This window comes from Esox lucius, chromosome 2, assembly GCF_011004845.1.
Source record: "Esox lucius isolate fEsoLuc1 chromosome 2, fEsoLuc1.pri, whole genome shotgun sequence".
NCBI classification, from domain to species: domain Eukaryota; kingdom Metazoa; phylum Chordata; class Actinopteri; order Esociformes; family Esocidae; genus Esox; species Esox lucius.
In genome coordinates this window covers 34,214,145-34,239,294 of record NC_047570.1, presented here as the reverse complement: position 1 = coordinate 34,239,294, position 25,150 = coordinate 34,214,145, and the positions used below count along the sequence as shown (strand labels likewise).

The following is a 25,150-nucleotide window of genomic DNA, read 5'->3' as shown; positions in this document are numbered from 1 at the left end:
TCACCTAAATTGATAGTTATTGTATCAATATCATTCATGAATGAAAGAAAAACAAATGTTTTTGTGCCATGAAATGAAATAGCTTTGGCAGTGTATAGTTAATCTTCAGTCTCGCTAGCAATTGCTCAATTCTTATGACTATTCCAAATAGTAAGTTAGCAGATACTGGTAAGCCTATTACTGGCTAATAAGATGTTAAAACGGCCAGTGGCAAAAGCCATACAGTTCATAGATGCTATTTGTGGTGGGCGTGATGTTTATGCATGACAAATTGGCAATTGTATAGCTTTGTAGCATTTCATGTGGGAGATCCGGGTTTGAATCCAGTGAGGGGAACAACATTTATCACTTTTAATTGCTGGCTGGAAGAACAAGGCTTGTTTTTTTTTCTGGTTTAATTATTTCAAAATACGATGCAAAATCCAACAACATGCTGCTCTGACAATGAAACACAAATCCAGCAACTCATTTGTGCAGATCTTGACTATATGGGGTGGATTCCTGCCTGTACTGACATGTCATTTCCTGCCTGCCCACAGGTGATCATCAACAGCACCATCACCCCGAACATGACCTTCACCAAGACCTCCCAGAAGTTTGGCCAGTGGGCTGACAGCAGAGCCAACACTGTGTTTGGACTCGGGTTCGCATCCGAGCAGCAGCTGGCCAAGGTATTGTCGTTTTTTTTGGTTTGTTGATTTATTAATGAATGGGGTGGATATGAAACGAATACAGCGCCGTTCCCTCAGTGGTGCCTCAGACAACATGCGTCTGGGTGTTTCAGTCCGATGTGCTGGCTGTTTTCATCATTCAGGAAATCTCTTGAGTGTATGCTTCACACCTCATGGGATACTATTCTGTATTTTCGACTGAATAAATTGTCTGTCGGTCGGTCCTCGATCTGACCTGGTCAGAGTAACTTTACAACATGGCCTGCTTCCAAATGGCACCCTACTCCCTTAACATGGTGCACTATTTATTGAAGATGACTGTGTTTCTCTGTGATATTCGAGAGGGTCTCCATTGTGTGTGCAGGCATGGGCTGAGGGATAATTTGCACTTAAGGTTTTTATTATTTTTATTTATTTTATTATTTAGGACATGTTCAGGCTGCGAAGGGTCAGTCCCTGCTTGTCAGCAGAGACGATTTTACGTTTTGATTTTGTTTTACTAAACATCTTTTCTTTTCACTCTTATTTCAGTTTGCTGAGAAGTTCCAGGAAGTGAAGGAAGCAGCTAAGTTAGCCAGGGACAAGTCTCAGGAGAAGATGGAGACGTCGAGTAACCATTCCCAGGTAATATAGATGCACATTTTCTGATTTCAGTTATAAAAAAAAAAAAAGGATTACAATATTTATGTACCTCATCACTGCAGAATACAAATAGCACCACCTTTTCCATGCAGGGAATCCTGCCCCCTCAAGACACACACAGACAGGTATTAGTGACTAGGTTTAGTCTTGGTACTTGGGTTGGTGGGGTCTAAGGTGACAGGGAGTCACTTATCAAATGCCAGGCGCCACTGCCATATAATCTACACTGGCTAAGAATAGATGGAGAGAGGGAGAGATGGAGGGAGAGAGAGAGAGAATAACATGGCTGAGAGGGAAGGAAAACGGGAAAAGGGAGATAGGGAATGGAGGTGATGAGGAGAAATCGAGATATTGTTTTCTGAAATCTTGCTAGACCAGGAGGGGAGGGAGGGGCTGTAATGTGACTGGACAGACCGAGAGGGAGGGGCTGTAATGTGACTGGACAGACCGAGAGGGAGGGGCTGTAATGTGTCTGGACAGACCGAGAGGGAGGGGCTGTAATGTGACAGGCCAGAGCTGTTGAAGTCCTCAGGATGTGTTTGATTATCTCATCGACAGGCTTGGGAGGAGAGGATTCTGGTTCTGTCAGCTATGTGCCTGCATGTCAACGCCACAGTTAAGCCCCTGAACTCCCAGGACGTGTTGCTAGCACGCTGTAGGCAGTAATGACGAGGGTGGCATTCACTTAGAGCAAGCTAGACTGGTATTTTGAAAAGAAATGCAGCACAGCTTTATTGTTTTATTCGGCCAGAGAAAGTAGCTTCGTACTTCTCATAATACGATGAAATAGTCTTTTTCACATTGACTGAACACGTTTGATTAGGCTTTCAATTTGCATATCTAATTATTTCCTGAGTGCTCTGTTGGGCTGTGATGAAAATATCTTAATCATATCCACATTAATTACCTGGCTGCTTGTTATATCCTGGGAAAGTCTTGCCCCTTAGATCCTTATTTTGTAGGCTAAGAATGGGTTTAAAATTCTTATCATCAAATTACTCGTAACCCAGATTATTGGCGTCTTTGGTAAAGGCTGTATAATATAAAATGTAATAAGCTTCATTGTACAACCCCGTTACCAAGAAAGTTGTGACGATGCATAAAATGCTAATGAAAACAGAATGCAATGATTGGCAAATCATTTAATCCCTATATTTAATTGAAAATAGTACAAAGACAACATATCAAATGTTGAACCAGAGAAACGTTATTGTCTTTGGAAAAATATATACCCATTTCGAATTTGTATTCATGATTCACAAAAATTATTTCACATTGTGATTCGTCAGACCACAGGACCGTTATCCACTTCGCCTCACTACTTCTTAAATGGGCTTGGGCCCGGAGAAGGCGGCGCCGTTTCTGGATCTTGTTTATATCTGGTTTCTTCTTTGCATGGTAGTGTTGCAGCGACGTACTGTGTTCACAGACAATGTTTTTCTTAAGTGTCCATTCAGTGAATTCCACTACAGAATCGTTTCTGTTTTAATGCAGTGCCGCCTGATGCCCAAAGATCACTGCCATACAATATTGGTTTTTGGCTTTGTCCCTTGCATTCAGAGATTTCTCAGAATTCTCTGAATCTTTTAATGATTTTATGTACTGTAGATTATGAGATCCCCAAACTGTTTGCAATTTTACCTTGAGAAAGATTATTCTTAAATTGTTGCACTATTTGCCCGCATAGTCTTTCATAGAGGGGTGAACCCTTCCCCATCTTTACTTCTGAAAGACTCTTTTTATACCCAATCATGTCACTGACATGTTGCCAATTAACCTAATTAGCTGTGAGATGTTCCATCAGGTTTTTATTTTAGCATTACACAACTTTTTCCAGTCTTTTTTTAAACGTGTTGCCGGCATCAAATTCAAAGTGGGTATATATTTTTCAAGAAACAATAAAATTGTTGTCAGAAAAAAGTATTTAAGTAATTCACTAGGCAATGACAGGAGAGACCATGTCAAGATGTTATGCAGTCAAGTGACTTCATGTTTGTGAAGAAAGGAATTAAGCCCCCTGCGGCACCATTTGCTTTTGAAGACAACACAAATGGACAACTGACTTTGACTGCATGAAGTTCAAAGAAGGACATGGACAGAAAAACCAGGAGAAAGAAAGAAATTCAAAAATGTTGAGAAACTATTAGCCTTGTGCTACCACAACTGAATGGTCTCAGACAATGGGGGGAAATACAGTCAGAAGGGGAGAGAGAGAAGCTGGAGGAGCATTTTTTCCGTGGTAATCCATGTCTCTATCAGGATCAAAAAGCCAAGGGATTGAAGGGCAACTTTGCCTTGTTCACGTAAGCTTGCTACGAGGTTAGATTGTCAGAGACATGATGGGCATTCAGTCCATCCAATCAGCATGTTTATGGGGGGAAATGTATATTATTTTTATGTCAAGGCCCAGACAAACTCTCCAGCTAACCCTCCATGACCCAGTATTAGACCGAAGCCCGGTAATTGGGAAACTTTTTAGTTGACGTCATAAAACTCTTCGACAAAATAAGGAGTGGAGGATTTTAGAGGTGTTTTCTAGTCTCTCACTCAGCCAGCCAGTTCTGCCAGGTCTACTGAGCAATATCGAACCATTACTGTTACAGATGTCCCAAATTGTACCCTTTCCTATATGTGCCCTTGTCAAATGTAGCACACTGAATAGGGAATAGGCTGCCATGTGGGATGACATAGTTTGCCAGGGCTACCAGCTTGCTGTTACTATTTTACGGTTGCTATAACTACAGATGGCTGGTGTCAGACCCTGCTCTGTGGCGCAGAGCTATGCTCTACTGTATCAGATTATATATTCTAGACAAATATGTGTGTAGTACATACAGTGAAATGTCCCTCTTCACCTTTCCAGTGTGAATGCTGATTCGTTCAGTGGTAAACATGAAACACAGGCTTCCCCACTTACATATTATGGGTTTATTAAATGGCTTATTAAAAGTTGTCTGTGTTCAGCTTGTTGGGAGAAACAAATGCCTTCAGGACAGCGACTGTGAAATATTTCAGTGGTTCTCTGTACCGGTTTCTGTTCTTCCATTTAGTGCTTCTTCCCATCCCTCTCACTCTTCTCCTCCTCAACCCTCTTCCTCCTCTACTCCTGCCCATCCCTCCCACTCCTCACCCCTCCACCTCGTCTTCTCTCCTCCTTCTCATTTCTTTTCTTCCCTCCCCCAGGAGTCAGGTCGTGAGACTCCCTCGTCCACCCAGGCCTCTAGTATCAACGGGACAGATGATGAGAAGATCTCCCATGGAGGACCAGAGACCGCCGCGCTGATCACTGAGAACGACAGGCTGAAGACAGCAGTGGAGCAGAGGTGGGGAGGGGGAGGCTCAAGAGAAGCCAGGGAGGGGGGAGCCAGGGAGAGGGGAGAGGGGAGCCAGGGAGAGGGGAGAGGGGAGCCAGGGAGAGGGGAGCCAGGAAACTTCAGAAAATGACCAGCTCAGGACCACTGTAGAACTTAGAATGTCACTCACTTCGGAAATATTAACATGTTTATCACGCCAAAAATTGCCCCAATTAAATACATTTAGGTCAGGTGAAGACAAAATACAGATAAATACCCTAAAACGAATAGTGCTTCTCAAATGGTTTAGTTAAGAAAATATTTCTCCATGGTCTTCAGAGTAAAATCAGCTAGGAACAGTTAAGGAACTGTCAGTGAATGCTCTGACACATCCTAATGCTGAAGAATGTGGTGCTACAGGTCTGGTTGCATTGGGTGGTTTGTTTAAACATTATATTTTACACCTTGATTAAAGCAGACATGGAGCTCTGCCGATATAAGGAAGCATTTGTTTGTTTTACCCAGATTGAAGTCAACCAACCTACCACACATACTGAAGGAAACAACCATGCATACAGAAACACACTTCTAATTCAGCCTTTGGTTCTGACTCGCACGCAACGGCATGGGGAATAGAACGAGTAGAACGAAAGCAATAACTTTGTGACCCTGTTCATTCTACTTTAGAGTTGGACCAAATTAATGAAAAAAATGAATCCTAATTCCTTCTCCCATGTCTCCTCTTCCTCTATCTATTTATTTCTCGTTCCCTCTCCCGATAGTAACGCCAATGCTAAGAAGTGGGAGACAGAACTCCAGACTCTGCGGGAAAGCAACGCACGGCTGGTGGATGCGTTGACTGAGTCCTCCGCTAATGTGGAAAGCTGGAAGAAACAGCTCAACAGCTGCAAGGAGGAGAGCGAAACTCTCAGGGAAAAGGTAATAAGGAACCCTACATAGATCTGTTCACATAGATCTACACACACGGAAAAGGTAATACGGAATCCTACATAGATCTGTTCACATAGATCTACACACACAGGGAAAAGGTAATACGGAATCCTACATAGATCTGTTCACATAGATCTACACACACTGGAAAAAGTAATAAGGAACCCTACATAGATCTGTTCACATAGATCTACACACACAGGGAAAAGGTAATACGGAACCCTACATAGATCTGTTCACATAGATCTACACACACTGGGAAAAGGTAATATAAACCCCTACATAGAGCTGTTATATGGGAACATCTGTTGACTCTAACCCTCCACTGTCACCCCTGCTGTAACCTATACAGATCTATTGTAAGCCGAGCAGCAGGGAGAAACATCAACGTACACATGTTTGCCTAAATGAATTCATTTGTGAGAGTTCCAATTGAAGCTTTTGGTGTTGTGGAATCCCCTGAATCATGTGTGTGACTCTAAACCAAACTGAAGTAAAAGCAGTCCGCTTCGGTCCCATACCCCGTTATCACATCTCGAAATGCACTTCTTACTGTCTCGTCATAACTGAACAAAACCCTGCAGAACATTAGATCATGATCTGCTGTATTCTCAGCAGGAACCGAGGGAACAGCCGGATCCCTGCCAGTTACAGCTCATTTCAGTTTCATAATAAGTGTGTGGGCTGCTGCCAGCGCATGAGGATGGACTGGTTTGAAGCACAGCTTCTTTTCTGCAGTGATATTTTAGTGTTTCAGGGCTATGGGTATATTAACATATTCCTAAGTCTTTACATAATATGGAAATGTGACCAGAGCTCTGACATTTTCAAATATCAGTCCAGAAAAGGAGTGCTGTTCTCTGCATCACTCATTGTGTTTACACTCCTGATTTAGGGGCATATGTTTTGAAGATTGGGGGACCAAATCTGGTGGGGGTCTCCCCCCAGATTTTTTGGCAAAATATAAAAAAAGTGCATGCGTTTCTAAAACCCAAAACAGATGTTTATTTAAAAAATCTATCAATTTCTGGGTTGCCGTTAACTACTTTACTGTAATATTTATCCATAAATTTTTTTTTTTTTTATGTTTGTTTTTCACAACTATTTTGTAAGTGAATGCTGGGAGTAGACTGAGCAGGGAGGGACATAATCAGTGTCAATCAACCCCACAGTATGGGCCTAAATCTGGGGGGGAAAGAAAACGCTGCTTTGAGAGGTGAGGAACTGGTGTTTTTAATCATACACCACAAAATCCACCCTTGCTAAGCCTGCTGTTTTTAGAATGGCCTGTGTCAATTTAATGTTAAACCAACAACTATGAGGAAATAACACTAATTAAATTGTTCCCACACATTTACAGTGTTAATTTGATCTGATATTTTACAATATGATAAACATCAGGTAGCCGATAAGATCTCCCATTAGTTAGTGATTTAAAGGTTTAAATTTAAGTTTTAATTAAACTGATTACTTACTTTGTTTGTATTTTGTAAAATTAACTAAACGATTTTAATCATTTATTTACCCCTTTGAATTATTCTATTTTCCCTTGCTCAGTGTTGTCGTGTGGGTGTGAAGAAACCGATGTTGTGTTTTTGCTTTCACAGCCCTGATAGGATTATAGCAAGTACTAAAGCCCACCTCCTCATCCAGGTCAACAATCATTGGTCTATTATTATCAGCTGACATTTTTTACCTCACGCAGAACCATTTCATATGGAACCATTTGGACTGGTGCTTCGGTGTCAATTGCTCTCCCTTGTCTGAATGAAGATTCAATAAAAAGTATGTATATACTTATCAAAATGAAGTGGGCTCAAGTTTCCATTCCATAATTTATTCCACATGTAATTGTTTGCCTTCAATCTACACACAATACCCTATAATGACAAAGTGACAATAAAAAAATAAAAATTGAAATTGGAGAAAACCCATATCTCATTTACATAAGTATTCAGAGATGTTGCCATGACGAATTGAGCTCAGTTTAGGGCTGTCACGATATCAGATTCTCACTACACTGTTATCGTGGCCAAAATAATTCACGGTAACGGTATTTAAACGCAATCTATAGAAAATTTGAAAGAAAAAAAATGCTGTCAGTCAAAATCATCTTCAACATTGTTTGATGTGCTTTTTTCTTTTTATTGGCAAATGAATTACACTAAAAATAAGAATGTATGGCTGTGGAGAGTCTGTAACCCTAACTGTACAAATTAAAGCGTACAATAGTGTTTAAGTCTGGTGTATATGTCCAGACTCGTAGTTTAAGCAAATGCATTGTTTGGCCATGAATAAGCAATGGAAAAACCGAGAGGAGTTTTTGGAAGATTACAACGTCCTTTTTCCCATGTGAATTAGCTACTAAAATGGCGTGTCATTGCGGATCTCTCCCAGGGGTTCTAGTGGGGCTGTTATCGTGTGTATTATTAATTATCGTGTGTATTAGCAATATTTCATTTTTTTTTAATATCACAGTTATCGTCAATACCATTATATCGTGACACCCCTAGCTCCGATGCATCAGATGTGTTCTTTGACCATCCATCAAACGACTCTGAAACTTGACTGGAGGTCCACTTGTGACCAATTCAATTGATTGGACATGAGTGAGAAAGGCACACACCTGTCGGTACGGGTTCCCACACAACACAGTTCCCACACAGAACAGACACCAGGCCTTGAAGGCCAGGGAACTTTTGATCAGGGATGTGACCAAGAACCCCATGGCTGCTAACAGAGCTTCAGAGTTTCACTGTCACAGAGAGAAGCATCTGTGCAGCAATAAATCAATCAGGCCTTTATGTTGGAGCGGCTGGACAAGCCTGAGTAAGAGGCATTTGAGATGAGGGAAAAAATATCCTCGGCTCTGTCGAGACCAAAATCCAACTGTTAGGCCTTAATACCAAGAGCTACATCAGACAGAAGGAAGGTTCCTATGATCATCTGGCTAATAGCATCCCAGTAGTAACACACGGTGGTGGTGATTTGAGCGCCTGACAAGTGTCTCATTCCTCACCCGTCCCTATACCCCTCCACACCCCTTCTCACCCCCAACCCCCCACCCCTCCTCACCCCTTATCTGTAGATATCGGAGTTAGAGGCTCAGTGTGCAGAGGCCAGCGCGGAGAAGGAGAGAAATGCCCAGCTATCTGCACGAGTTCAGGAACTGGAGACAGAACTGCAGGACAAGGAACAGGTGGGGGAGCACAGACTCTCACTCACACACACACACACACACACACACACACACACACACACACAAACACACCTATACATACACACACACACACACACACACACACACACACTCTTATGCACACATACAGACTCACAGACACTCTTACAAACACACCCACACAGATGCACACATACAGACAAACCCACACAGGCACATGGACGGACGAGTGTCTCTGTGGGCATGCATGTAGACACTGACACACTCTCAAACGCATTCTCTCACACAAATATGACCAGACTGTTGCATGCTGGGATATATGAAGAGGTAACCTCATTATCCCTCTATGATCCAGTGACATCAGTGTTTAGATCCAGTGACATCAGTGTCTCTCTCCCTCTCTCCTCCTCTCTCTCCCCATCTGCCCCCCTCCCCCTCGTCTCTATTTCTCTGAAGAGGTGATTAGTTTGGTGGCAGTCAATGGGTGGGCATTGTTGTGAGACCTCAGATGTCAGAATGTTTCTGTGTGGAAGGATCTCCCTCTCCAGCTAACTCTCCTCCTCACATTTCAGTCATTTAACAGACACCCGTATCCAGGCATACAGTTAGTAGGAACTGTCCCAGCATTCTTCTCATCCCTTCTCTAGCTCTCTCTCCTGTTGTTTTTCCTGTCTTTTTTTTCCTTTCGGGAGTCCCAAGGGAGAAGACACTGCCACAGCAGTGCTAGTAGGAAGCTCAGAGGTTCAGTGAGGCAGTGGAAATGGTTCAGACGTAGGCCTTATTACATATATTTTACAGACAAATGCTCAGGAATAAGGAACTTAAAGTCTATCTTCTGTAACTTTCGCTTTAAGGAGCAATGTGTACAGTGTTTTCCCATGTGGAAGATTTATTGCAGCAACAATTCAGCAGCCTAACAGGGGAGTCTAGTGGTTGGAGCATGTATGTTAGAGAAATGACTCTAGTCTGAATCCCTAAGTTGACAAGGAAACAATGTTATGTCCCTTTGCAAGGCAGTTAACTGCTTCCTGGTCACGCTGTTTTAGTTTCACCTTTAGTCGACCCAACTGGAAAAATCTGTAAATACGGCATTTTGCTGGTGAATTGAAAAAGTATTTGGAGGACATTGGTCGAATTGTGAAGAACTTACAACCAGGAACTTCCAGATAATCTTTGCTTGCCCCAGTCCTCCGTTGTTTGTCGATGTGCTTGAGGAGATGATCACGTCTCTTAGTGACGCCGAAGGAGGCGAGGGAGGGTTGTGGAGGTCCACCGGGCTTTTTACAGTGATGTTCAACTCTCACCAAATTCCTTGGAGTGTTGGCACAACCCTCTGACTGTCCCTCCTGTCTGTTCAGCTCTACTCTTTAACCACCGCTTGCTGTGCTCTGCCTTCACTTTATGGCGGTTATTGCAGTAAAAAACGTTTTGCTGTTTTTGCTCTCCGGTGTTTTTAAATGGCACTTACCTTCTTTTAATGCATAGAAAAGTGACCTCTACGCCCACTCCTTCCATTTGATTTGAGGCCACCATAATGTAAACGTAATTGCCCTTTCCCCCTGGACTCATCCTGAACGGTGTCAGGAACACGAGGCGTTGCCCGATGCATATTCCCCCGTGTCACCTGCCCTGCTGCCAGGCAACCGCGACTCTCTGGCCTGTGTTCGAGGGGCGCCCGGCAGTCCTAATGAGGCTTTGAGGTGCCGTGGTCGTGTGAGGTCAGGAACTGCGCTTGTTAGCGGCTCAATGCTGCTCCTGTCTGCAGACACTTTCACTAACATTGAGTAGTATGTACTGCAGCTCTTATATCTGGACTGTCTTTGTCTTCACCACCACCCCCCCCCCATCTTTCTCCACTGACAGAGGAGGCATCACAACCTTTTATTTGTACATGAGGTCTTTATTTGTAGGAACCTATTCCTCTCAGCAGTAAATCAAGGTGACGTGGACTTCAAAGCTAAAAAGAAAACTGTATGATTTCTGAACATTGATTTTTCTGCACCTTGGATTCATCTCCAGCATAGCTGGCTTTGCCTCTTCTGTCAATCATGTCTGTTTTATTTGATCCTCGGCAGAACTGAGAGGTACAGAAGAGACAATTCATAACAGAGAGAGAACATTTGTCTGACATGCGGACAAGCACTACTGTACATTTTCTCACATACACACATACACACGCGCTGTAAGTAGCTTTATTTGCTACATCCTCCGTACAAGAACAGTGTCCTGGACAAGCTCTCTGTCTTTCTGTCTCTGTTTTTCTCTTTGTCTCTCACACTCCGTCCATTCCCTGCACTGAATGGAGATTTTGATATAACAAACAGGAGTGTCTGTGATGATGAAGGCTCATCAAAGGAAACACAATTTTTGATTACTCTTAAGAGGCAAAATCTGTTATCTTCACAGTTTGCCCCGAAAGCATCCATGTTTCACATCTTTATCAGTATGGAGGGGGAGAGAAAAGAGAGCTATGTACCAATTGAGCCTGCATAGAAGAGAAGCAGTCATGTTGAGGCGCAGTAACAGTGTGAGAGGGTATGAGATGTGGATGCTGGCTGGCTCTCCAGCCCTCCGTGTCTCACCTCCAGTTTCAGCCAGAGTGAAGCATGACTCACCACAGCAAACTGCTCATAGTGGGCAGGGGATTTATGAAGACTTTTATTTTTTTTTTCTGTAATTCTGCATAAAATTACAATGTGACAAGATCTTCATCTCCATCCTTGTAATAGATTGTAAACTTGATTGAACAAATAACACAAAATAACGTATGCTTTTGGTACGGGACCATATACTAATCTTTAGACTGGTTTCATACTCATTGTTTTGCCATGTTTATATTTTCTTACGTAGGAATTAGATTTTTGTTCCATTTGTTAAATTAAATAATGAAAATATTTGATGATTTTGTGCTGTTTGTTTACTCGGGTTCACTTAATCTATTATGAAGACTCAGATGAAATCAAAGATGCCAAAGGACAGACAGATATCCCATTCACACACAGCCGATTTGAAACACTGCCATGAATTGTATGCAATCTTTTTGTATGAAAAGTATGCAAAGGGAATTGTGGAAACAAAGCGACACATTTCTTTGCATGGGCTCCTGCTTCATATGGTCGCAGGAGGGGTTGAGGGTCTGAGGTCCGGGGGGTGGAGGCATTGAGGTCAGGAGGTCAGCGGGGTGGAGGGGTTAAGGGTCTGAGGTCAGGGGGTGGAGGCGTTGAGGTCAGGAGGTCAGCGGGGTGGAGGGGTTAAGGGTCTGAGGTCAGGGGGGTGGAGGAGTTGAGGGTCTGAGGTCAGGGGGTGGAGGGGTTGAGGGTCTGAGGTCAGGGGGGTGGAGGAGTTGAGGGTCTGAGGTCAGGGGGTGGAGGGGTTGAGGGTCTGAGGTCAGGGGGTGGAGGGGTTGAGGGTCTGAGGTCAGGGGGGTGGAGGGGTTTAGTGTCGGGGTGTGGAGGGGTTGAGGGTTTAAGGGCTTAGAATGTTATCAGGATTTCTAATAACTACTGGCCCAAACAGTAGCTACTCTCTTTCGAGTGTGAACTGTGTGTGTGTGTGAACTGTCTGAATACGATGTGTTTCCTTCTAGGAACTGGAAAACCTGAGGAAGCAGGCAGAGATCATCCCTCAGCTGATGGCAGAGTGTGAGAGTATCACTGAGAAACTACAGGTACTGAACCTGAACCTCTACACCCTGAACCCTTACACATAAACCCTGAACCCTAACCTCTACACCCTGAACCCTAACCTCTACACCCTGAACCCTTACACATAAACCCTGAACCCTAACCTCTACACCCTGAACCCTAACCTCTACACCCTGAACCCTTACACATAAACCCTGAACCTTCATCTCTTGCACCAGTGTAGCCTCACTGTTGAACACACCACAGTGCAGTTCTCACTGCAGCATGCTAGAGACCACAACGCCCCCCTCTCAGGGTTTACTGGGACAGGAATCAGACACGGGCAGATTCATAGAGAAGGGCCGGTCTTCTTGTCACAATGACCTCACACATGAGCCCAGATTCTGAGCGCCCTTTTGACTGGAGAGGCAGAGCCACATTGTTCCGTTAAGATGATAGTTACAGATACTTTCTGTTGTCTCTACTCCAGTGTTTCCCAATCCTGGTCCTCGGGACCCAAAGGGGTGCCTGTTTTTGATTTTGCTCTACTCTATTACGACAACTCTATACACACACACGCGCACACAGTCATTCGTACACAGTCATATGCACACAGTCATACACACTCCACACCAATCACATGTGCTCACACACTATTTATTATTTATCCAGCTGTATGGTCACTTTATTCCTTCCACTAGTACACAGTTACATCCAACTACTTCATACCAATTATACAGTGCAGTTTGACTCTGTGCTCATGTGTGTGTATAGCCCTCTTATCTTGTTTAGATGTCATTATACTCTGTTATGGCAGTTGGCAATGGGCTTGTAAGTAATAATTTAATCATTTCAATGGGAATGTTTATAACTGTTGTATTTGTTGCACATGTTGAATATAAATGGATTGGATTTTATACAGACACAACAGACATGAACACACACACACAAACACACACACACTTACACACGCTTGTTTTATTATATTTGTGAGAGCTTTTGTATTCCAATTAAAAATCTAAAATCATAAACTCTGAGCTAAACCATAACCTTTTACTCCTAGCCCACATTTTCACCCAAGCCCTAAATAATAACCCTTACCTTAACAACATTGGAGTGGCTCTAGAGTCAAATAGATGCATCTCCAGTCAAAGTCCTGTCTTCAGTACAGCTGAAGGTCATGGCTTTTTGCAACCCGGCATTTGCACCGCGATCACGGCACACTGACCGTGCCAGGGGCGGGGGTGGCCTTATCCCCGTCGTGCTCTAGTGACTCCTTGTGGTCGGTCCGGTGCGTCCGGGCTTAATTGTGGTTGTTGGCCAAGGAATGCGTTCTCCTCCAGTTAGTGTATGTCAGCAAATCCTTTCTGGCTGGGCGAGCAGCGTGATCGGAGGCAGGACGGTTGGCAAGGTTTGCATCAGCGGACAACTTCCAAACCTGCAGGGGTGTGATCACATCAAGGCAATGCCAGTCACACATTCGACCAATGAAAAATTGGAAAGGAAGAACACACGGATACAAAGCAATAAATATAGACTCTTCACAGAGATGGAATGTGTGCATGTTTGCTTTTTAACATGCAACCCTGAGATTGACTTGATACACAAAACGCATCTTCCTTCTTCATTTCGTTCTCCCCAGCAACAGTCATTTTAAGCAGCTGTGTTATGCCCACCCCCTAAAGTTATTTTCTAGCCCTTACTGAAACCCCAGGGAAGCACAGAGCAGAATCCCCCTGGCTCTATAACCCGTACCGGGATGTCTGTTTTTAAACCCCAGCTATACATCAGACTGTCTGACCTGAGAAAGATTTACCACATATCAGACCAATCTGTCTGTCTGTCCAGATCTGTCTGTCTGCCCTGTGTCATAGACCTGCTAATCATCAGACTGTCTGTCCAGATCTGTCTGTCTGCCCTGTGTCATAGACCTGCTAATCATTAGATCTGTCTGTCTGCCCTATGTCATAGACCCGCTAATCATCAGACTGTCTGTCCAGATCTGTCTGTCTGCCCTGTGTCATAGACCCGCTAATCATCAGACTCTGTCTGTCCAGATCTGTCTGTCTGCCCTGTGTCATAGACCCGCTAATCATTAGATCTGTCTGTCTGCCCAGTGTCATAGACCCGCTAATCATCAGATCTGTCTGTCTGCCCTGTGTCATGGACCCGCTAATCATCAGATCTGTCTGTCTGCCCAGTGTCATGGACCCGCTAATCAGATCTGTCTGTCTGCCCAGTGTCATAGACCCGCTAATCATCAGATCTGTCTGTCTGCCCAGTGTGAAAGGCCATCTACTCATTAGTTATACCCACCTGGTGTTCCAGTTTAAAATTTAAAGGGAAACACGATTAGTTGCCACATAAACAGCTACGTCGTTTTTAGTGGTGTGTTGAATTGAACGTGTTTTTCAAGAAGTGCCCATTGTGGCAGAAAGTGCAACACACAGACATGACTGACTGCTTACAAGGTAATGAAGTATGCACACCAGATATGTCACAGAAATAATAAATGGATGTATTGTACATAAGCACTCAACATAGTCACACATCAATTTTAAGGCCATTGTTATTTTACATAAATACAGCATAATATATTTGAAGGTAATTTTATTTTTCTATAGAAGAGGGTAGGCTGTAAGGAGCGGTGAGGTTGTGGGAGTGGTTATATACTGGTAGGAATTGTGGGAGTGGTTATATACTGGTAGGAATTGTGGGAGTGGTTATATATTGGTAGGAATTTTCCCTCAGCCACTCTGTCAGCTCTGCAGGGAGGTGACACGTAGACCCAGTGGAGGGGAATTAAACCAACAATGACACGTCTCCAACATCCCAGCCCCATCACTTAGCTGGAGGCAGTAGGGAGGGGATTTAAACCAACAATGTCATAGCTCAGATACCCCCTGTCCCCTTTGAAACAATGGGCCGGAGAAGCCCTCAGCCAGCTTCTTGGCATAGAGTGAATAGGCCTGACATGCCTATTCAAAACAGCACTCCCGTGTGGGTGTAATTGCGTAACTCCTCAGAACAGTACTGAGGCCTGGAGAATGATGTTATTTTCCCTGTCGGATACATATAGCAACAACCATTATCACCATCCATAACTCATTAGCATTTCCACCATAGTGGATTCCCTGTGTCAAACTTAAGCTCCATGGCCTGAAGGGGCTGTCTATTGTACTTACTACAGCTCTATGCCCGACATTAGCAGTAACCTAAAGGGGTTATGTCCAATCTATTTACCCTAGCTCTGTGTACAGTAGAAGTAGCCCATGGTCCGGTGTTTCCTCTATTTAAAGCAGGTCTCCCACACGTTGATCAGGTTTCAACAAGCAGCTGGCAAATGCCAATGGGCACCAGTTTAGACCTCTTATTTTAGTCCACTGTCCCCATCCTTCCTCTCCCTCTCTGGCCTCCCTGCTGGCCTCGTCCTCATGGGCTCTTCGTCCCAAGGCCTTATGATACTTGTACACATGCCTTAAAATTCTCACATGTACGTATTTTGATAATCTTCTGCTAAAATGCATGATTGTTTTAGCATTACAGAGCCATTCGGCTCCTCAAATGGGGTCTCGTCCAGCTTGAGATTCTGATGAAGATGATAAACTATGCGTTGATGTCAGTGATCTAGTGTGTCCATATCAGGTTTAGACATTGGCCACAGACAGTGACATTTGCCAAGTCACTTACCCAACATGTTTTGATAAAAATATTTCCTAGGACAACAGCTGATTTGCTAGTCTTTAGATCTGTTCATTTATATTATACATATTAACTCATGCTCAATGTATTTTCTAATCCATATTGTCTCATTAGATAGGATTCTAGCTCCATATTGTATATTTGGACAGGATTCTAAAGTCATGATTAGATTAGATTCAACTTCATTGTCATTGCACAGAGTACCAGTACTAAGACAACAAAATGTAGTACATCATCTAACACAGAAAGTGCAAATAGCAGTAATGGACTATTTAAACAGGATTCTAATTACATATTGTCTATTTAGACATCTTCATATTCTCTGTCCCAACATAATATGACCTCAAGAGCAACTAATATATGTTAGTTCTCTGTCTTTAGGTATAATCTAAGGTGTTAAATGTAGTTATCTCTAACATTATGGCAGTAATTTGACTAAATCATATATCCAATCTCTTTAGGCAGCTGATGTAAAGAACAAAGACCTGGAGGAGAGAATAGGAGGTCTCCAGGCTGACATTGAGGACAGCCAGTCGAAGCAGGGCAACATGAAAGGAGAGCTGAAGAAGTTCATGGACATCCTGGATGGGAAGATCGACGAGCTGCACGAGTTCAGACAGGGCCTCTCCAGACTAGGAGTAGATAACTGAGGGGAGGCTGAGGAGATGGGAGGTGGAGGGGATGAAGACTTGGAGATGAAGGGTTTGTGAACACCTTCAGTGCGGGACTCTGTGCCATCCACTTCCCCAAAGTGGCGCACTTAAACAATCAGCTATAAACACACTGGAGCACGGGGTTTGGGGGGGCGGTGGGAGGGGTGGACTGGGGGGTTCAGATCTTTGTTCTAATTCTAGAACAGGGTTCTAAGGTTCTGTCTGTCATTTCCACAGGCTGACAGTTCCGTACTGACAATCTGAACTAATAGGGGATAGGGAAGGGTTTACAAGGGCTACATGTATGAGGGAAAAAAGGTACAAAAAACCCCATAAAAAAACAAATGTGTGACAGCAACACTTAAGTAATAATGACATCTTATCCTACTGGCCTCTTTGAAATTAGCTAAATAGATTTTTAAGAGACTCCATAATATTGTTGCTTCATGTTGATCTCAGGTGTGTTTGGAGACAGTTCGTTACTCATAAGTTAATATGCACATACATGACAAAATCATGATGCGTATACACAATGACACGTATGTACATGACACCCAGGTGTCATCAAGTGCCTCAGGAGAACCGGCCAAAACCAGACCATAACCATAGTAACACAAGTAAACATTTCCATGAGAAAATTTTAAATTAGTATGGAATCCATGAGTGTGTCGTTGTCAACAGGACAAAAACAAAACTTATCTGACAAAATAGATGAGAAAGGGGAAAAAAAGGGGAGAAAAGCTTGTTTGAAACGGTAATTAAACAGGAAAGGCCAACTGTTTTGGGGTTGACGAAACCAACCTGTGTCCACTGGATGTTGTCAGCGATGAGCCCCTAGGCCATAACGATGAAACTGTGAAGGAGGTCAAACGATCCGATATGTGGTTCAACAACAGTGACAACAACAAGGTTTGAGGGGTTTCACTACACACTGGCCAGGTGCTTTGAATCCAAAGTCATTCTGCAGGATTGTAATGTGCGTAACGGACAGCAGGCCTCCTTAGCAATGTGAACAGAGGAAACTGATGGGATGTTACACTCCACGTAGGCAGAGGAGCCCAACACTGCTAGACAACCCATTTGTGACAAGTGCAATGTTTTGATGAGGATTTTGCATGTACGATACTTATTTCTGTCAGTTTCGTAGGAGAAAAGTACGAAGTACGTCTTTACACTCCTTTGTTTTTTCGTGTAGGATATGTGCTTCCCTAATCACACCTGTGGTCGGTGGTGGTATTGTAGGGGGACTTGGGATGGTGGTTGTTGCAGTTAGCTGGGTGAGCTGTGAGCTGAGACTGTGAATGGATACTTTTAAACATGCAGGTTGTATGGTTTGGGCCTTCCATGATTACCCTATGAGATTTCTTTATTTCATGTTGAGATTTTATTTTAATTTGCAGATTTCTTCGTTGGTGCCTGTTTCTCTAGAAGTATATAAGAACAACGTTACCTTTTACATCTGGATGTTTCTCTACGGATAAATTTACCATTTTTTTTCTGGGCTCAGAACTTTTATATACTATTTTGGGAGCGGGTGTGATGTGACAAATACAATAACAGTTCCTCTGTTTTATAAAAATGTGACGAGGTCTACCTTTTTAGAATGCAGAAATGTTGTGACGAGCTGGATTTGAATATTGTACTCCCTTTTCACTGAGGAAATCAAAATGGACATTTTGTGTAGGGGTGTCTGTGACAAACACTATATAGTGTATATGTTTCTATCACTGTTTGAGAAATGGTTTGATGAGACGGGAGAGTATCAGCCAGGTTCAACAGCCCCTGTGTAACGGTCACTTACTGTGTCAAGGCAGACTTCTTCCAACAGGGTCGTTTGAACCAGAACAAAATGACCACCTTCTTTCCCCTCAATCAAATGACTCTTCTCCACATTTGTGACTCCAGTTCAATATTGTACCACATAGAATTGAGACCTGTTAAAATATAGTTTAAGTACAAATATGTTGTGTTTTCTTTCTTTTTTCCCCCCACTTGTACCTCTCAATAACTGAGTGCTAAAGAGCATTGTGCCCAGTGTGTAACTGTAGTGCTGTGGGTCTGTGTAAAAACTAGCCTTGTCTCTGATCTGTATTTGTTTCTCATGTGGCTAGTTTGGTAATAAGACAGACCGTAGGCCATCGGCAAGACCACACCTAACGGTTCGAGCATCAGACCAGTAAATTGAAGTCTGTTAGATTCAATAGCTCAGCTGGTAAAACGCGGGCCTCGCAACACCAAGGCCTTGGGTTAAGATCATATGGGTGGCTAGTAGAGTCACTTACTACTGTAAGTCTCTGATTACATTTCTCTCCCGGAGGAAACCGTTAACCCAAAGTGTTCCCTGGGGTTCGTTGTGTCAGCGCCCTGCTCTTCCTGGGTTCGTGGGTTGAATAAAATATTTCTCCTGACAAATACCAACTGTAACTCTTAGGAACTGATGATCAGTTGACAAGCTGAACTAATTGTACCATCTCTCAGAAGGCAGACAGGCACGGCTGTTGGTGTTCCTGTAGGTGGGTGAACTACAAACTATGTGACAAGAATGCTGTTGATGAATAAGAATTCTCTAGAATAATGGAGGTTGGGATTCTGTGCTGCTCGGGATTCTTCTCAACATGTTTACATACTACCGTACAATACTTCCTGTTCTCTTTATGTGTTGATGATTTTAAATGAGTCATTTAGCAGATGTTCTTATTCAGGATGGTGCCTATGGGAGTGGTATTGCAAGAAATGGATTGTGTTTTATTTTCTGTTTACAAATACATAGGAATACACTTGAGTAGCTCAACTACTTTTCTCTCATTTAGCAGATTCGATTACAAAACATTATTAAAACTTAAGCCAACCGAAACAAAACCGTGAGGTACGTACAGTACTTACCAGAATGTGTCCAATAGGAACTTATGTTATTTGCACATGTTTGAGTCTTAATCTGAAAAACAGTTTTGCTGCTGGGTCTGTCACTGGGTCATCTTTTACCTTTTTTTGGGGGGGGGGTGTTAACAGACAGATCTGTTGAGAAATAATTGTAATTAACAATCACTGCCTGACTAGAGGCAAAGGGGCTCTGAGGAGTGGGGGCCATCACGGGTTGAAAGAGAGTGTAAGACCGATTTTTTTTTTAAGGTATCAGCTGACAAACAGTTACATCTGCTGACTGACACACAAAGCACAGGATATGCCAATAATTAGCAGTACTGATTGCTAGATTTTATCAAGACCCTGTGAGAGGGCACAGAGACCAAGACCCTGTGAGAGGGCACAGAGACCAAGACCCTGTGAGAGGGCACAGAGATCAAGACCCCGCATGATGGTGCAGAGATCAAGACCCCGCATGATGGTGCAGAGATCAAGACCCTGCTTGATGGTGCAGAGATCAAGACCCCGCATGATGGTGCAGAGATCAAGACCCCGCATGATGGTGCAGAGATCAAGACCCCGCATGATAGTGCAGAGATCAAGACCCCGCATGATGGTGCAGAGATCAAGATCCTGCATAACGGTGCTTAGACAAAGCCTTCCAGCTGAAAGGGCCTCTTGAGATGGTTCCTGTAGCTGGCTGCAGCCTACTTAAAACACTGACCCAGGGAATGATCAGCTTTCTTGGATCTTTTTAACAGAATGTGACTGGCAAAACGGTAAGGGTCCTCTGGGTGGAGGATGATGGTTGGAGTGAAACCTTCAACGGGTCTTGGAGCATTAACCAGGGGACGCTGCAGCATGTTGGTCGAGGTTACGGGAGTGCCAGGTGATGAGAGGAGGTCACAGGACTAATATGGGACGTGCACCTTACCAACGTCCTACTCTCTGTGGAAATTGCTGCAATGATGGAATCAGTGGTTTCCTAGGCAACTTGATCACACACACACACACACACAGAAAGCTCTAGCTGTCGCTCAGTTATATTTAATTAGCTCAGAATCGATGAACCTTTCATAACAAATTATCATGGTTGTTTGTTTCCCTCATGTTGCTTTATACTGCAAACAATCCAACATACCTGCTCAGATCAGCTGTGGTTGTCCTGTGTTGTCCTGACAAACATGTAGTGAGTAAGACTAAATGTGTTCAAAATGGCAACCTATTGCCTATTTAGTGAACTACTTTAGACCCAGGGCTCTATGGAGAGATGACATCCTATTCCCTACATAGTACACTACTTTAGATCATGGCGCTATGGAGAGATGACATCCTATTCCCTACATAGTACACTACTTTAGACCATGGCGCTATGGAGAGATGACATCCTATTCCCTACATAGTACACTACTTTAGACCATGGCGCTATGGAGAGATGACATCCTATTCCCTACATAGTACACTACTTTAGACCATGGCGCTATGGAGAGATGACATCCTATTCCCTACATGGTACACTACTTTAGACCAGGGCTCTATGGAGAGATACTACTCTATTCCCTTACAGTAATGTCTTCATACTGAAGTGAATCGGTATGGGGACAGCGATGTAACTGAAAGTGACAAGTGGACAAAGAAAACCATGGACCGACTTCATCAGACTGTTCTCATCACATCATTACCAATCACATTCTCATTGACCCCTGACCTCAGCCTAAAATCTCAACCCCTTTACATCTCTCCCCCCCTTTACATCTCTCCCCCCCTTTACATCTCTCCCCCTTTACATCTCTCCCCCCCTTTACATCTCTCCCCCCTTTACATCTCTCCTCCCCTTTACATCTCTCCCCCCCTTTACACCTCTCCCCCCTTTACATCTTGCCCTCTCTGCCCTTCAATGTCAATGTGCTTAATCGTCATGACGTTTCAACTCTTTCTCTCTTTAGTAGTTCTCTCCTTTTTCCAGATGCTACTCATCTCTCACTCTCTCCCTTTATTTCCCTTATTCGTCTTTGCCTCCCACCATTACTCTTTCCATCTCCCACTTTCTGTCTCACTCTTTCTGCTTATTGTGCGATGGGTGGTAAGTGGGTGAGTTGGTAAAACATAATTGTGTGTGTGTGTGTGTTGAGATGACACCCTGGGCTTGCCACCAGTTAGACGTGCTGTTGCCATAGTAACAACTGCAGCCGGGATTTCTCGTCGACACCAGCTCGCCCGGGTCTCAGTCTAACCGACACCTGGGGTGACTTCCTCTCAGGGAGAGGAGGGGGGCGGTGGGGGAGCTTTCCAAGCGTCACGTCACCCCCGTTGTCGCCCGGGGGCGCTGCGAGGTCACCAGGATGTGACACGCAGACAGTCGCACAATCCCGGCCGTGAAAGGATGTTGCCTGCTAATGCCTGTTCAGCACTGTGGTCAATACACGACAGATAAGCGTCCTTTCAACAGCAGTTTATTGGTAAATGAACCATGATGAATTACAGTCCCCAAGGCACTTCAGCGGAGCTCCATGACGACTGTTGGCCAGTAAAACGTTAACAGACACACGACAACTGGGTTCAGTGCAGCAGAAGACATCAAAACAGTGCGCCGCAGCGCTCCTTCATGCAATACCTCCAGGCACGTTCCAGCCCGCCGACACTGCAGTCGACCGCACCAACTCTCACGCACCCAGTCACTGGTTGATTTGCCAAACGCGGCTGCTTTGCAGGCAGCCTGGAACAGCTGCAGCATCTCCAACACACGTCCGGTAATAGTACATCACGACCTCCAAGACAACAGAGGAGGCGATCAGACGGTGTGGCAAGGCTGTCCCTTTGGGTCAGCTTGGCGCCCCCCATCCAACCGGCCAAAGTTAGGACAGAACAGGATAGGCTGATCCCAGATCTGTACCTATGGTGCCCAGGGGTCTAACAGCTGTGTAAAGCTCTATTCTTATTCATAACCAGCTGGGGCACACATAAAAGGGTGATCCGCAATTCAAAACCATAACATAGTGAAGTCCCTGCCCCTGTTTTGGTAAACAGATCAGGAAGCTCACTCCATCACAGCCTGAACGGTGGATGCGCGGGGTAGTGTTGGTCAACAGGTAGAACTGCTGATCCTTTTCTACGTTGTCTTCTCCAAAAATCAACTGGGTTGAACACTATAACCGCCAGGCCTTTTTTACCCCCTATAACCGCTAGAGCCAAACGCCATTTGGAGCCATTAAAATACGAATCGTCCCTATTAGCATGGACATTCTCCTCCACAGCATCACCATCCAGCCAGAGCATTAGTTCATCTACTAGGTTGTCATCAAACTATATAGAAGTCTAAAAAATAATCAATTACAGAATTTTTCCGTTTAAAATGGTTAATGAATTTGAAAAATGCAAGAATATTTTTGTATTGAAGGTCTCATCATACAAAAAAAACAACCAAAAAAAGAATACATAATAAATACAGACCTCGTCTTTTTCTAACGCCAATGCATAGCTCTAGACTCATAGATTACTGGCATATAATATTGTTATATAGGTGACATCAATAAGTTATCAAAAAACCAGAGAGGAGTTATTAGAAAAAGACGAGGTCTGAAAAGAATAGGCTGTGATTGGCGCGTCTTTGCAAGTCTCTTCCGGGAATGTATTGGGGATATCGGGTTGATTTCAACGCCAATGCATAGCTCTGGTCTCCTAGATTACAGGTATATAAGAATTTCTATAGGTGACATGAGTAAGTTATGGAAAAACCAAGAGGAGTTATATCGTTGGAATTTCGCTTTGTGTATAATTATTTAGCCAGTAAAATAAGCAGAGAAAATTCAAAGAGAGACGATAGACTGTGTGTGCGATTTTGTGTTTCTCTTTCCCTCCTACAATAATGTAGATTTACATTTTTGATTTACATTTGATGAATTAGCCTACACAATAAGCTGAATCTCCTACTGAAAACACGTGATAAGTAGCCTATATCATTTGTATTATGTTTCAATAATAGCCTAATTAAGTTTTCATTAGTTTGGGTGTATCACGCATTCATCCAATGACGTCATGCATACAGTGAGGGGTGATTAGCGCCTGGGTACCATTTAGGTATCAACGCTAAGTGGCGTGGGCTGATGGCGGATTAATTCAGAAAAAAACAGGTAAAAAAAATATGTAAATAGTCTCTAATTAGTTTTCTGTTAGTCAGTTTAGAATTCTGACAAGGGAACAATGTAATATACGACTATTTAGGAAAAGTCATGGAAGGAGGGTTTAGCTTTAAAAATGACAGTTTTATTTTAATTACAAACTCAAACGCAAATTGGCGTAGGCATTTGGCGGTTCTAGAGTTAAACCAAAATAGAGCAGATTTTCCGTATTCAGATCCACATCCTGTGTCTGAGTTGGCAGACAGGCACATTTTTTGTCCATAGATAAAACAAGAAAGCAGAAAACAAAATTAAATAAAAGATTTCAACCCCCTATAGTTTGTCAGTTACAGTTTGCTATGCGGGGCTCCTACCAGTTACAATGTTTCCGATTAACACAAGACAGACATCCAAAACATTAAGGAAGTACAGGTTTTACCCTTACAGTATAGGGGAAGATAAAGATTTACAGTATGTAATGTAATACAATAGATATTTCTTTCACTCTCATTGTCTTTCGCTCTCTCTCTCTCATTCACTCTCATTGTCTTTCGCTCTCTCTCTCTCATTCACTCTCTCTCCTCTTTCCTGACCCGCGGTTCCAGGTTTGAGATACTTAAGAGTGCTCCAATTTGCATAATCACAATCAAACGACCAGTGTGTCTTTATCAGAGTATGTGAGCGGAGGGGATCAGGTAGCGGAGGGTGGGGATGGGGGGTAGTGCAGGGTGGCGGTGGGGGGTAGGTGGTAGCGGAGGCGGTCAGATGTGGGTGGAGAAGTCGGAGGTGGGAGGGGGCATGAGCGTGGCATGGTATTGGACCAGGCCAGAAGGCTGTCACTCAATATTGCTCCAGTAGCCTATCTTTGGGCTGATATCGCATTTATTTGTATTTCTAGAGAACTTCCAATCAGCAGCAACAAACCGCTTTTCAAAGGCGGAAGAAAAAAGGTGCAAAACTCACAAAATGAACCGTTTATCCTGGTAGAGAAATGGACTTCTCTAAGTGACCTCGTTGATAATACTGTATGCAGAAATAATTGGGGAACCTAGGCGCTATTCTCCCTGCTGTATTGGTCATGAAGAACACAAAGTCCATTGGCTGAGGCGTGGTGGTCTACACTCTGGCGTGGTGGTCTACACTCTGGCGTGGTCGTCTACACTCTGGCGTGGTCGTCTACACTCTGGCGTGGTCGTCTACACTCTGGCGTGGTCGTCTACACTCTGGCGTGGTCGTCTACACTCTGGCGTGGTCGTCTACACTCTGGCGTGGTCGTCTACACTCTGGCGTGGTCGTCTACACTCTGGCGTGGTCGTCTACACTCTGGCGTGGTCGTCTACACTCTGGCGTGGTCGTCTACACTCTGGCGTGGTCGTCTACACTCTGGCTGTACTGTGAAGACTGTACCTTTCGTGTAGGCACATTTTTTATTTAATTCCAAAGCACAGACAAAATGT

At 43.7% G+C, this 25,150-nt stretch overlaps 1 protein-coding gene across 4 annotated transcripts in view; it reads left to right on the top strand.

Moving 5' to 3' along the window:
* Window positions 1-19,495, top strand: part of homer2 (homer scaffold protein 2) — a 46,232-nt gene extending 26,737 nt beyond the window's left edge. For all 4 annotated transcript variants that reach the window (XM_020056181.3, XM_020056175.3, XM_020056171.2 and 1 more), the window contains exons 3-9: window positions 540-671; window positions 1,203-1,295; window positions 4,497-4,636; window positions 5,389-5,545; window positions 8,646-8,756; window positions 12,322-12,402; window positions 16,522-19,495. In XM_020056181.3, the coding sequence (XP_019911740.1) occupies window positions 540-671; window positions 1,203-1,295; window positions 4,497-4,636; window positions 5,389-5,545; window positions 8,646-8,756; window positions 12,322-12,402; window positions 16,522-16,710 (903 nt within the window). In that variant the 3' untranslated portion in view covers window positions 16,711-19,495. The remainder of the gene's footprint in view (window positions 1-539; window positions 672-1,202; window positions 1,296-4,496; window positions 4,637-5,388; window positions 5,546-8,645; window positions 8,757-12,321; window positions 12,403-16,521) is intronic.
* The last annotated feature ends 5,655 nt before the right edge of the window (window positions 19,496-25,150 follow it).